A 12,589-nucleotide genomic window follows, 5' to 3' on the forward strand; every position below is an offset into this window, starting at 1 on the left:
GTAGCAAGTGCTCGTGTCCAGGTCAGGGCATCCGAGGCAGCAGCGAGGGTCCCCAGAGCCGTGTGCACCAGTGGCTCATCGGCCACTTAGTATGTCCCAGTTGCGTGTATTAACCCCCTGAATAGCCCCCGAAACAAAAGAAGCAAGAGATGCCCCAGAGAGAATAAAGAACTGGAGAAAATCATAAATATGCTGTGAGCTCCTGGGGCCAAACCCCAGGGCATCAGTGAGAGTTTCTGTCTGTAGACAGCTTGGCACCAGCTTTTTCCCCATCAGTAACTGGATACTCCTGAAGTGTATACTGGGACAACTGGTGAAGGTATCACGGAAGGCACCAGAGAGTTCACACCAGGGTTGTTTATTTCCTACCTTTTCTTTACAACCCTCCACCCAGGGATGAGACCCACGCATGGGTCTCAGGCTCAAATCCCCCTCCAGAAACAGTCACGTTTCTGACTCTATAGGACACAGGTCCCTGGAGGTCCCAGCAGCTCCCCAGGTCACTTTTCCTCCGCCCAGCACCCTGCAGTCCTGGATCACCTGTCCTTTCCCCATTCACACTGAGCAGATGTCTGAAATTGTGGCTCTGTGTCCCCCTTTATGTATGATATACCTAAGCCTAGATTTCCGTCTCCTAGTGCCCAGAAGGAAATTTCTGGTGGATGCACTCAACTAGTCAGGCAATTAGCAGGACACAAAGGGGTCCGAATCATAGACTATCTTGCTGCCACAGTGAGGACAGGGGTTAGTTCTAAGCCAGATGGTCCGGGGCAGTCCTAAGTCCTTCAGAATGCCCAGCAGCTCAGCCTGAGCCTGGGCAAACCTCCCTGGGTGGATGATCCCCCGACTGCTGTAACTCTCCAGAGGGGCAGGATACAGCTCGAGGCTCAGGCGGCTCAGCCCGGCGGTGTGACGCAGCAACCTCCCCATCAGGGCCACGGAGAGGTGGTTCCCGCGGACACTGAATGTCTGGAGCTGGTGGCAGCGGCTGAGGGCCGGCAGGATGGCCTCCAGGTGGGTGTCCGAGAGTCCACAGTATTCTAGTACCAGGTCCTGGACGGTGGCTGCCACTGTCTCGAGCAGAACTTGGAGGGGCTTGGGACTAAAACGGGCCAGGCTGAGGCCACTCAGGTCCAGCTCCTTCAGCTGACTGATGCTTCGGCACTGGGACAGGCATGCCAAGTCTGATTCTGTAAGCTGGCAGTTGGTTATGGAGAGGGCCTCCAAGGGGCTCTTCAGGCACCTGGGGAGAAACCAGGCAGTTAGGTCTGGCGATCGGGGGAGCAGGGAGCCTTAAGGGGAGACAGCTGGCTTGTCCAAGGCCGACGTCGTCGTGACCATCTGATGAAGGTCAGTCCCAGGATCCCAGTCTCATTTTAGGCTGAGCCCTTTCACTTGTGCGACTGAGATTTCGCAAAATCTTTAAAGCTCCCTTTCCCCATCTGTCAAGCAAGCAGAGTACAACATACTCCACTTACTTATGGAAATGAAGGTAATGGAATGAGCTAGAATATGCTCGATTAAGCGTGGGCACCAGTGAATTTTGATGGTGGTACATGCAAGACCAGAAACGCTCTCAACTCAGGCTTCCTTCAGGCCGCTGCTTGGGCCTTAGGTGCCCATATCTTTGGGCCAGGTGAGGCTGACGGAGACACACAAAGAACGAACCAGGGCAAGGGGCGCTTCCGGGGGGCGGGGGGGGGGGGGTGCTCAGTCCGTTGAGCGTCGGACTTCGGCTCAGGTCATGATCTCCTGGTTCGTGGGTTTCAGCCCCATATCGGTCTCTGTGCTGACAGCTCAGAGCCTGAGCCTACTTCGGATTCTGTGTCTCCCTCTCTCTCCGCCCCTCCCCTGCTTGTGCTGTCTCTGTCTCTAAAACATAAAGGTTAAAAAAAAAAAAAAAAAAAAAAAAAGAATAAATAAACCGGGGCAAGACCCCACCCCGTCGGCTGGGGGCGCCAGTCTGCAGGGGCTCCCATCCCTGCATCATCCGCAGACCATCTAGCGCTCCTCATCCTTCTTTCTGCTCTTGTTCCCCTTCCTCACCCCCAGGAGCCTGCATTTCCCTCATTGATGACCTGACCTGGAGCACAAAACCTTTCACAGAGGGGAGTTGAGACGGGCTGCGCAAGCGCGCGAGGCCGGGGAGGGAGCTCCGCGCTTACCTTGGGAAATGCTCACGTCGGCTGTGGCTTCCCCCTCTTCGGGGCCCTCTTCCCTTCACTGTCCCCCCCGGCCACCTTGACTCAGACCTCTCTTCCCGATGGAAGAATTCCCAAGCCCACCCCCACGCCCATCTGACCCCCCCCACAGCGTGCGGCTTCCCGGCAAGGCGTCTCTTTCCACAGCCTCCAACCCAGTCCAGCCCAGTGGGGCCCCGCCCTCACCTGAGCATCTGGCCCAGGCAGCCCTCGAGGAAGGCGGGAGATTCCATACGGAGCTTCCGCAGGTGGCGCAGCCGGAGGAGCTGGGAGGTGAATCGGCCAATGTGTTTTTGCTCCTCGGAGGAGGAGGGCTTGTGGATGTGGGAGAGGACGAGCGTCTGCACGTTGCTCATCCGGCCCAGGTAAGGAGCAAACTTCCCCAGGGTCGACAGCTGCCAGGTGAGATGCACCTCCGCCTCCAGGACACAGCCCAGCTGCACCAGATTCAGGACCTCCTTAATATTTTGGACGGGCATCCCGAAAATCGTCACCTTCTTACAGCACAGGTGTAGCGATCTCCTCCGTCTGGCCCACCTAATGAGGTTGGCCAGGCGTTCATCCAGGGCCCTTTCCCTGAGGCAGAGGTCTACGAACACCGTCAAGGGACCCGAGGGCCCCTTCATCCTTAAGCTGTCCTCCGCCACGGGTCCCGTCAGCGGGCACTCATGGACCCTGGCTCCAGACCACATGCTCCAGAAGTTCCGACTGGCATTCCGTAAATCCAGCACCCACAGTTTCCACCTCCTGTGGGCGACAGGGGAGATTGGCCGAGATGCTTCGCGATCGGTGCAGAAAGAGACCAGGAGTCTCAGTTTGGGCAACAGTGGGACGCCCCCCCGCCCCCACCGCCGCGCCTTCACTTCACATCCCAGACATCGCTCAGCTGCTCGCTCGCCCTCTTCTACCCTCCCTGCCTTACTTTTCCCTAACTCCTTTTCCCCTCCCATCCTCCCTGGTGTCTGCTTAGTTCCTTTAAGTATCACTGGCAGGAGGCGGAGACAAGCGGCCCTCGCCTCCAGAAGGCATTGCCCACGGGGAGCCCAGCAGCGGCCAAGTCCTGGGCTCCTTCACTGGCCTCATCGGATGCCTCTAATCCACCCTTTGGCCATCCAGTCTCCCTGACCCCAGCCTCCTCTTCCAGGATGCCCGGGACCCTACCAGGCTACATGGATGAGCCTTACCTGGGCCGAACCTTCCGGGCAAGCAGGCAGTCAAGCCCATCGAGCACGGCTTGAAAGGCCTTCTGGTGAGGCATCTGTGTCAGGCCCCCCAGAGGGAGGCGGGCAAAGGGCCAGGCCCGCACCATCGCCTTCAGGGTCTTGTCGCACCTCCCAGCCAGGGCCTCCATGAACAGCAGCGGGAAGAGCTCTGTGGGCAGATACTCCAGAGCGGCGATCGCCAAGTCCTCGTCCTTCAGCAGGCTCTGGGCCGCCAGTTCCAGGAGTCTGGGCGGGGTCCTGGTGACCATCCTGAATCTGCTCTGAAAGGAATCCTCTGGCAATGTCAAGGGAACAAGTCCTCCTTCCCGGGCCAGGCCCATCTTCTCCTCGCCCTCGGGAGGAACCCACTCAGGGCCAAAGTCACGGTTCTGGCAATGGTGGGAGAGCCTCAGTTTACCCCAGTTCCACTCTGGGCTCTGTGGCCGGCCACAAAGCCATCGCTCTGCCCCTGCCGGCACCGGGGCGAGTGTCTCACAAGTACCAGGGGGAAGGAAACGCAACCGCTGGCCCAGACATTTCCACCCACTGCTTCCCTTGATTCCAGTTCCACTGGCAAGTGGTAGTGAGGGGCCTGAGAGTGTCATGTGGCCTAACTCATCCTCAGTGCCCCCTGACTGGGAAAGATGAGGGAGATACCTCCAAAAGTTTTAAATGAGAAATTGTAAAAGCCGTGTAACAGTGTTATACAGAATTTGGGAGTAGCAAGAAAATCCCTGAGAGGTAAATTCCATGCACGCACAAGTGGGGGAGGAGGGGGAGGGAGAGAGAGAGACAGACAGACAGACAGAGAAAACCTCAAGCAGGATCCACACCCAGCTCGGGGCCCAACTCGGGGGCTCCGTCCCACGATGGTGAGATCATGACTTGAGCCCAAATCAGGAATCGGAAGCTCAATTCACTGAGCCACCCAGGCACCTCACGTGGGATGTTTTTAAGCGTTTAGTTAAAAAAGGAAGAACTGGTAAAATCACAAAGCCATAAAATATAGCAGCGATAATTGAAGGGCACAAACTAAATATTTAAAATGTCAAGAAATAAAAATTTAAAAATATATTTAAAAAATCTGCCTGGCCAAGACATTTAAAAATGACATGAACCAAAGCTCAAAATCAAAATGTTTGGGATTTAGGCAAAACTGTACTTAGGGTCACCTGTGTAGCTCAGTCCGTTGAGCGTCCGACTTCGGCTCAGGTCATGATCTCACGGTTCATGAGTTCAAGCCCCACGTCGGGCTCTGTGCTGACAGCTCAGAGCCTGGAGCCTGCTTCAGATTTTGTGTCTCCCTCTCTCTCTGGGCCCTCCCCCCACTTGCTCTCTCTCGCTCTCTCTCAAAATAAATAAACATTCAAAAAAAAAAAAAAAAAAAAAAAACAACCAAAGCCTTAAACCTGCTCACCTCAAAAAGAAAGGAAAAGGAAACGTGTGCCATCTTGAGCTGCATGGGATGGGAATGTCCTTAACCAGGACAGCAACTTACCATCTCTGAGGCAGTCGGCCAGGTGCTCAGATCTCAGACCTGGTGGAGAAGCCAAGTCTGTGGTTCCAAGGATGGAGGGCTCTGTATTTCTTCTCTGGTGCCTGAGGCTTTTACATACCTTTCTAATCCCATATCCCCCACCCCTTTCAACCACTGACTTCTAATTGGAGAACAACACTTGATTAGATTCTTCAATCTCCTTCCGGCTATTCCTGATTGGGTCTTTGCGTTTTTCTAGATTGATTGAATCATATGCCTATTCAGGAAGGGGAAAGAGTTAGAGAGGGGGGGAAAGTCAAGAACTCATTAATCGATTCACTCCACAAAAATGGATTGGGTTTTACTAATAGGGTGTGGTCTAGCCCTGAGTATGAGACAAGGAAGTTTAATCTATTTTTGACATTAGAGAGTATCAGTTATTGGGCGATCTTTGACCCCATCAAAATTATCAAGATGTTCCAGAGTTAAAACAGCTTCATGCAGACAGTGGTATCATCCCCAAAGAAAACAAAATAAGGGTCTCTGAATTGAGTTGTCACTTAGGTTTTACGTCAAGTAATAGAGCAAATCAGGAGCCCACTCAGGGAGCAAGGTGGGGCAGCTGGGTTGAAGTTGGTTCTCCAGACCGTAAGACTTCTCTGAAGGAGGTCAGGTCAAAGTCATAAGGAGAAAGTGGGGCTAGGGGCTGGGCAGGGCAGAGGTGGGCGATCCTAATGGGACCCTGTGAATGACCCAAGACTGTAAAATACGGGTTATTTTCCTTGGGGAGCAGGGAGATTGAAAGACTTTTCTCTCAATAGAGACATTAACAAGGGAGTGGCTGGGGTAGAGACAACACCATTCTTGAGGGCAGGGAGGGAGATTCTTTCTTCAGACCCTCCAGGGAGGGAAAGGGTGTTTCTCCAAGAAAGATGGGATTAGCTTGGGGACCTGACCTGAGAAGCCTAAATCTAAAAATGTCAGCTGAGGGAGAGGCAGGCAACCCTAGCAAGTCAGACACTTCCAAGTCTGAAAGCTCCAGCAAGGGTGGACACCATGGACCTTCGGGATCTTGGAGCCAGGAAGACAAATAAACGTGGGCCGATCACGCATGTGACCTCGTCAGCATCATGGCAGCTGTTTCCAGGAGACATTTTCTTTCAGCCTCAGAGTTGTTCCCACAGAGGACACTTCCCAGACAGCAGGTAGATTGGCCCCAGCCATTTCTGGGGCCTCGGGAACCTAACCTTTCCAACCCCACTGGCCCCTTTCGAAGCATAATTTGACAATGAACATTTCCTCCGATTTAGGTAACAGTTGAGGCAAATGTAGCTTCGAAGACCCCTTTCTACCCTTAAGATATCTTGGACACGGAGAGCCCGACCAAGGACATGACATTAGGCAAAGAAATAAAACTCTCTGTTTGTAACAAGTGGAGTACACTGAACACCACCCCCTTTCCCCCACAAAATCCAGAAGCTATGGTCAGTGTTTGCAGATGTGCCAAATGTAGGGATGAATCCCCGCCCGGGCTGGATCACAAGTGGGTTCTTTTGACGTCTCAGGATATGAAGAATGGGAGACTATCCCTCTGTTTCCAGATAATTCCCCAAGCCTTTCTCTCCTCCATTCAGTGTGAGGTCCAAACAATTCTTCTATTACCACTGGGTGCCAGGGCTAAGATTCTTTGAAGGATGTTCTCCATCTTGGTATCTTTCTGGAAGATTCTTTTTTGCCACATATCTGCCCTCGGGATAAATGGCCTTTGCATAACATTGGGTTTAGTTGGATTGTACTCAACAGACATTTTAACTCCTAGCAATCACCTTTATTAATAACCTGCATTAGGGTGAGATTCGTGACAAGGATAATCATAAATGCCTGTTATTGAACACACACTGGGCAAGCCATGGTGCCAGCACTTTTCCTCCACTGCCTCTAATAACCTTCACAGAGAATCTGAAGATCACTGCTAGCTCCCCCATTTTTAAGCCTGCTAGCTTTGACACAGTGAAGAGTTGGAGGCTCAGAAGAACCTCCCTAGTTTTCAGACAACTTAAATGTTAGAAAATACTTACTGACAGACTTCTTGTGAGTATCAGTGAAAATGAGAAAATTGTAGAAGTCCAAGGGAGGGATATTTCTACGGGATCCAAGCTTCTATGAGACCCAAGGAGGTAGGAAGGGTCAAAGTCTTCAAATGTCCTCGAAAATATAAAGGTTCAACACTCTTCTCCTCTCAGGCAACAGGACACTCTTTTCTGTCCACCACCACACAGGGCCTGTTTGCTAAGGGGACACACTGGGGCATCCGAAGAGGAGGGAGCCCATCTGCACAGAGATGCCATCATCCCTGCCCAATTCAGGGGTCCGGCAGGACTCCTGGAGTCTGGTGAGAAGCCTGGATTTGTGGGACATTTTATTGTGTCCTGCTCTCCTGTCCGCATGACCCCTAGTTTACTGCCCGTGTGAGAGCAGCCTTCTGAGCCCATCAGGGTGATGTCCTGACCCCCTTTCTCCAGTTACAGAATCCCAACTGAGATTCCCAAAATCTGCTCCTGGGTCCTTGCTCAGGGGGTTAGAATATTTCTTCTAGTTCCCTCTCCCAGCCTGAGCTGACGTGGCAGCCTTCTCTTCCTCCATTCCAGGAGCTCCAGCTCACCTCTCCTAGAATGTGGAGCATGGAGACCTTTCCCATGGTATCAGCAGAAATCAAGAAATTCTTCTCACATTCTACTAGGCTATTTTGAAGGATATGACTAACCACAAGGCACAGAGTACCTCAACTGCTCTTCTGAATCCAAACAGGCACCCAGAAATGCTGGAAAGTGACCCCTTTTGGGTTTCAGAGGAGGACCCTGATTCTTCTGGTCTTCCTAGAGGTTCAAGGATGATGAAAGGCTTTGGGGACCATTATGAAGTGGCTCTTCCCTCTGCGTCTCTCTTGGCCCAGACCTTGAGCTGGCAAAATCCTACTGGGATCCAGGAAATTGTTCTCTCCCAAGTTAGATGTCTTCTTACCTTGAAGTGTCTTGTCTTCAGTGCCTTTTTAAAAGCCCAAGTCTCTTTTGACCCTAATTACCCCCTCCAGTTCCACGAATATCTTGCCCTAAATAAGGGGCTGTTCTCTTTCTTCCTCATCAATAAAGGTTTCATGACAAATCACCCTGGGTCCAGACAATTAAGGCCAAGGGACTAGCTTGTAGAAGCATGGGGTGGGAAGCGTGTCGGCTAGCTCCCTCAAGAGGGGGAGGCGCCAGAGGAACCTAGGGAAGAAAGAGGAAAAAGAGCAGGGTATGGCCAGCTGAGCAGAAGAATATGTCCCCTGGTTCTTGCAGAGCTGTGTTCCTTCAAGGCTGAGCCCACCAGGGTCTCAGCCTGGATTTGGGGGCTGAGAGTTTCCGAAGAGTTTCTGAGCTGACAGCTCAGAGCCTGAAGCCTGCTTTGGATTCTGTGTCTCCTCTCTCTGCCCCTCCTCCACTGGTGCTCTGTCTCTCTCTCTATCTCAAAGATAAATAAACATAAAAACATGTTTTAATTAAAAAAATAAAATTCATAGTGCTGATGGACACACAACTCTATGAATAGACTAAAATCACACAATTATAGCCTACACATAGCTGGATTGTGTGGTATATGGATTATACCCCAGTAAAGCTGTTATTTTTTTTAATGTCACACTTCACACTCATTTTTTTTTTAATTTTGGAAAACACAACTGCTTTTGATTAAAAAAAAAAAGATGGTGTTTATATTTCGTAGCCAATAGGTTGCGAACTGTTATATATAATTTCATTAATAAACATGTTTTTAACATTTTTCCATTTGAGTTGATATAGAAAATATTAATAGACATAACCCACCTGAACAAAAGCTCTTGGGGATCTTTGATACATTTTAAGGATAAAAAGGAGTCTTTGAGACCAAACTTTGAGACCTGCTGATCTAGGAAGAAAGTTACCAAAAAGGAAAGCAGTGGTTTCTCCCTAGTGTTGAGAACTTACATGATGGTTCTTTTCTCCTTATATTGTTAGTTGATGCCCTGCGAGCCACCCACATACACCTGGCATGATCTGACTGGTAGGGGTCAGCGCCCCCTCCCCCCAAGACAGACCACACTCTAGCGGCAACTCCTCGCTTGGTTGTGTTAGTTTAGACAGAGAAGTCAATCCTAAATGCAAACATTTCTTTTGTCTCTTCCGTTGCTTTCATTTCTCTTTCCAGTCCAGTTTTTGGCATGACTTCTCAGAATAATTTTAATATGAATCATGAAGTCAGCAACACGCAGTGCCTTACAAACCAACGGAGTGTGGAGAAATGTGGGGTGCGGTCTGGGGTGCAGGGGTACCTCTCAGCGGTGGGACCCGAGGTGCTCGGTTCCATGCCCTGGCTCCTAGCCGGACCCACCAGCCTGGCGGTGCCTGGACCATTCGTGCAGCGGTTTCCTTATTATGGTTTATGCTTGAAGATGCACTGGGCCAACACCAAAGAATCAAGCCAGCTAGAGTCATATCAAGCTGTCCCCTGAACTTCCAAGTGAAGTTCATCTGCATAACTGGGGCTTCCTCCACCAGCGCCCCTGGTTTGCACTGGGTGCAACTCCCGGCCTGACCTCAGAACCCTTTCCCGACTTGGATCACAGGACACGGTTCTTCAGACCTTGGAAGAGTGGACACGTGGGCGGGCTGGGAGACTGCAAGGTTATCCTCAGGGCCTTCTAGGCCCCAGGACGCCGTCTCCCGGCTCCTGCTGGAGTTGCAGAGCGCCCCCTGGGGCTACCACGACGCCACATCTCTTTCCAGGGTCCTTCTGCAGGGTGTCTGTCAGTGGCAGAGCCGTTCCCCAGGGAAGGCGGTGACTCAGAGTCCAGGTTCCCAGGAGGTTCCTTGATAACTGCTTCAGACAGCCCAGTGGCCACGCCCACGCAGACGTAGTCGCTGGTCCGATTCGAGGTCCCCAAGGCGAGCTTTAGGCCCATTCGGATGTCCGCTGCTCTCCCGTCCCAGCCCCAGCTCCAATTCCCAGCGAGCAGGCGCCACACCCGCGGGGACTACTAGTCAGACTTTCCTCTCTCTCACTAACGCTCTTGGTCTTCTAAGCCTTTGCTCTTCCAAAGCCTTTTCCAAATCTACAGGGTCCTGTCCCGCCTCATCTGCCTCGTCCCGCACCTCTCTGTCTGGACCATCTTGTGTCTCTGACCACCAGGGGGCACTGTGGGCCCGGAGTTGGCGGCAGTGGAGGATCCCCTGGAAAGCACTGGTCTCTGCTTCAACTAGCGGGGAGCGTAGGGAGAGGAGGCTAGGAAGGCAGAAGGTAGCCACGAGGGCAGAGGCCGGCTAGGGTCTCACTGGAAGTTTGTAAGTAGGGCTGTGACCTGACCTGATGAATGTTTGCCACTCCTCCTCGCTCCCCTCCCCACACTATGGCTGGATTATGTCCCACGGGGGAGTTAAACAGGGAAGCAGAGACACCAGCCAGGAGACTGTCTGCTGCTCCCCATGGGGGATCCTGGCTTGCCCTTGGGTGGCCCTGGGGATAGCTTTGTGGACATCCTGAAGGTGGAATCACTGGGACTTGCTTAGAGCAAATGGCAGGTGTGAGGGGTCAAGAGACCCTCTAAAGCTCGGTCCTGACTTTCTGAGATTAAGAGGAATGGAAGGGAGCAGGTGTATCCAAAAAAAAAAAAAAAAAAAAAAAAAAGGTGGGGAGGGGGTAAGAAGTTAAGAAGTTGGCTGCACTGTATTAGATTGCAGACAATTCTATCACTGAGTGAAAAAATTAAGTACAGAATAGCAAATGCAATAGAATTCTATTCAAATAAAATGATATATATACTCATTCAATCTCTATTTGCAAATGTCTCCGGTTGATTTTGTATTTTTTACCTGATGCTGCAGGGTTGGAGGGGCACCAGCACCATCCAAAGCCGAGGCCCCCAGCCAAGGTCGGTTTCAGGTCTGGAGGAGTGACTATAACCACAGTTCCACTGCCATCTCTCCAGAGACCTCAGAGACATCCCATTTCTCAGATGGCCGGAATTGGGGCCTCAAAGTGAGCCCTACATAAACTTGCAAGTCAACAAGGATATGCCTTCAAATTCATGCCCGAATTCTCTGAACCCAACATGGGAGCACCCAAATACATAAGACGGTTAATAACAAACATAAAAGAACTAATCAATAATAATACAACTATCGTAGGGGACTTTAATGCCCCTCTTACATCTGTGGACACGCTTCTAAGCAGAAAACCAACAAGGAAACAATGGGTTTGAATGCCACAGAGGACCAGATGGATGTAACAGATATATTCAGAAAATTTCATCCTCAGACAACAGAATGCACATTCTTCTTGAGTGCACATGGAACATTCTCCAGAACAGATCACATATTAGACCACAAAACAGGCCTCAGCAAATTAAAAGGGTCGAAGTCATACCAAGCATCTTTTCTAACCACAACACTAGGAAACAAGAAGACGAGCACAAGAAAAAAATTGGAAACAGCACAAATACATGGAGGTTAAAGAACATCTTACTAAAGAATGAATGGGGCAGCCAGAGAATCAAAGAAGAAATTTAAAAGTCCATGGAAACAAATGAAAATGAAAACACAGCAGCCCAAAACCTTTGGGATGCGGCAGAAGGCAGTCCTAAGAGGGAAGTTTATAGCAATACAGGCCTAGGGGTTGAATCTAAACTATATGAAGAACTTATACAAGTCAACGCCAAAACAAACAAACAAACAAACAAACAAAGTATTCCAATAAAAAGTGGGCAGAGGACACGAACAGACATTTCTCCAAAGAATACATCCAGATAGCCAACAGACACGTAAAAATATCCTCGTTATCACTCATCGTCAGGGAAGTGCAAGTCAAAAGTATATTGAAATATCACCTCACACGTGTGAAAATGGTTAAAAAAAAAAAAAAACCTCTAGAAACTAGGGCTGGCGAGGATGTGGAGAAAAAGAAAACTTCTTGCACTGTTGATGGGAACGCAAACTGGTATAGCCATTCTGGAAAACAGTATAGAGATTCCTCAAAAAGTTAAACATGGAACTACCCTACAACCCAGCAACTGTACTGCTGGGTATTTACCCAAAGAATACAAGACCACTAATTCAGAGGGGTGCACGAACCCCTACGTTTACAGCAGCATTATTTACAGTAACCAAGATTTGGAAGCAGCCCAAGTGTCCATCGACTGGTGAATGGTTAAAGAAGATGTGGTGTGTATGCCATGGAATATCATTCAGCTGTTAAAAAGAACGAAAACTTGCCATTCGCAACATGGTTGGAGCTAGAGGGTATAATGCTAAGTGAAATAAGTCAGAGAAAGACAAATACCATATGATTTCACTCATAGGTGGAATTGAAGAGACAAAACAAATGAGCGAAGGGGAAAAAGAGACAAGCCAAGAAACAGACTCGTATCTATGGAGAACAAACTGGATGGTTATCAAAAGGGAGGTGGGAGGGGGATGGGTGAAATAGCAGTTGTGATGAGTCCCAGGTGATGAAAATAAAAACTTAGGGGCACCTGGGCGGCTCAGTCGGTTAAGCATCTGACTTGAGTTCAGGTCATGATCTCACGGTTTGCGAGTTTGAGCCCCGCGTCGGGCTGTGTGCTGTCGGCTCGGAGCCTGGAGCCTGCTTCGGATTCTGTGTCTCCCTCTGTCTCTCTGCCCCTCCCAGCTCATGCTCTG

The 12,589-nt window shown here is 50.5% G+C and overlaps 1 protein-coding gene across 1 annotated transcript; it reads right to left on the reverse strand.

The window, feature by feature from the left end:
* Positions 1-338: 338 nt before the first annotated feature.
* On the reverse strand, positions 339-4,685 carry LOC109274144 (PRAME family member 8-like). The gene is made up of 3 exons (XM_019461447.2): positions 3,386-4,685; positions 2,388-2,948; positions 339-1,243 (listed from the first exon to the last, which is right to left on the reverse strand). Exons 1-3 carry the CDS (start codon positions 4,006-4,008, stop codon positions 685-687), a joined length of 1,743 nt encoding a protein of 580 aa, XP_019316992.2. The 5' UTR covers positions 4,009-4,685; the 3' UTR covers positions 339-684.
* Between the last annotated feature and the right edge of the window lie 7,904 nt (positions 4,686-12,589).

The sequence above is a fragment of the Panthera pardus genome, unplaced genomic scaffold (assembly GCF_024362965.1).
Source record: "Panthera pardus isolate Hobbes unplaced genomic scaffold, ASM2436296v1 HiC_scaffold_11, whole genome shotgun sequence".
Lineage (NCBI taxonomy): Eukaryota > Metazoa > Chordata > Mammalia > Carnivora > Felidae > Panthera > Panthera pardus.

Bases quoted from the DNA above. Each gene is read 5' to 3' on its own strand.
- LOC109274144 (XM_019461447.2), bottom strand. From the start codon at position 4,008: ATGACACTCTCAGGCCCCTCACTACCACTTGCCAGTGGAACTGGAATC. The intron at 2,949-3,385 runs GTAAGGCTCATC...TGTCGCCCACAG, and splicing joins GCCCGGAAGGTTCGGCCCAG to GAGGTGGAAACTGTGGGTGC. The intron at 1,244-2,387 runs GTGAGGGCGGGG...GTTTCTCCCCAG, and splicing joins TGCCTGGGCCAGATGCTCAG to GTGCCTGAAGAGCCCCTTGG.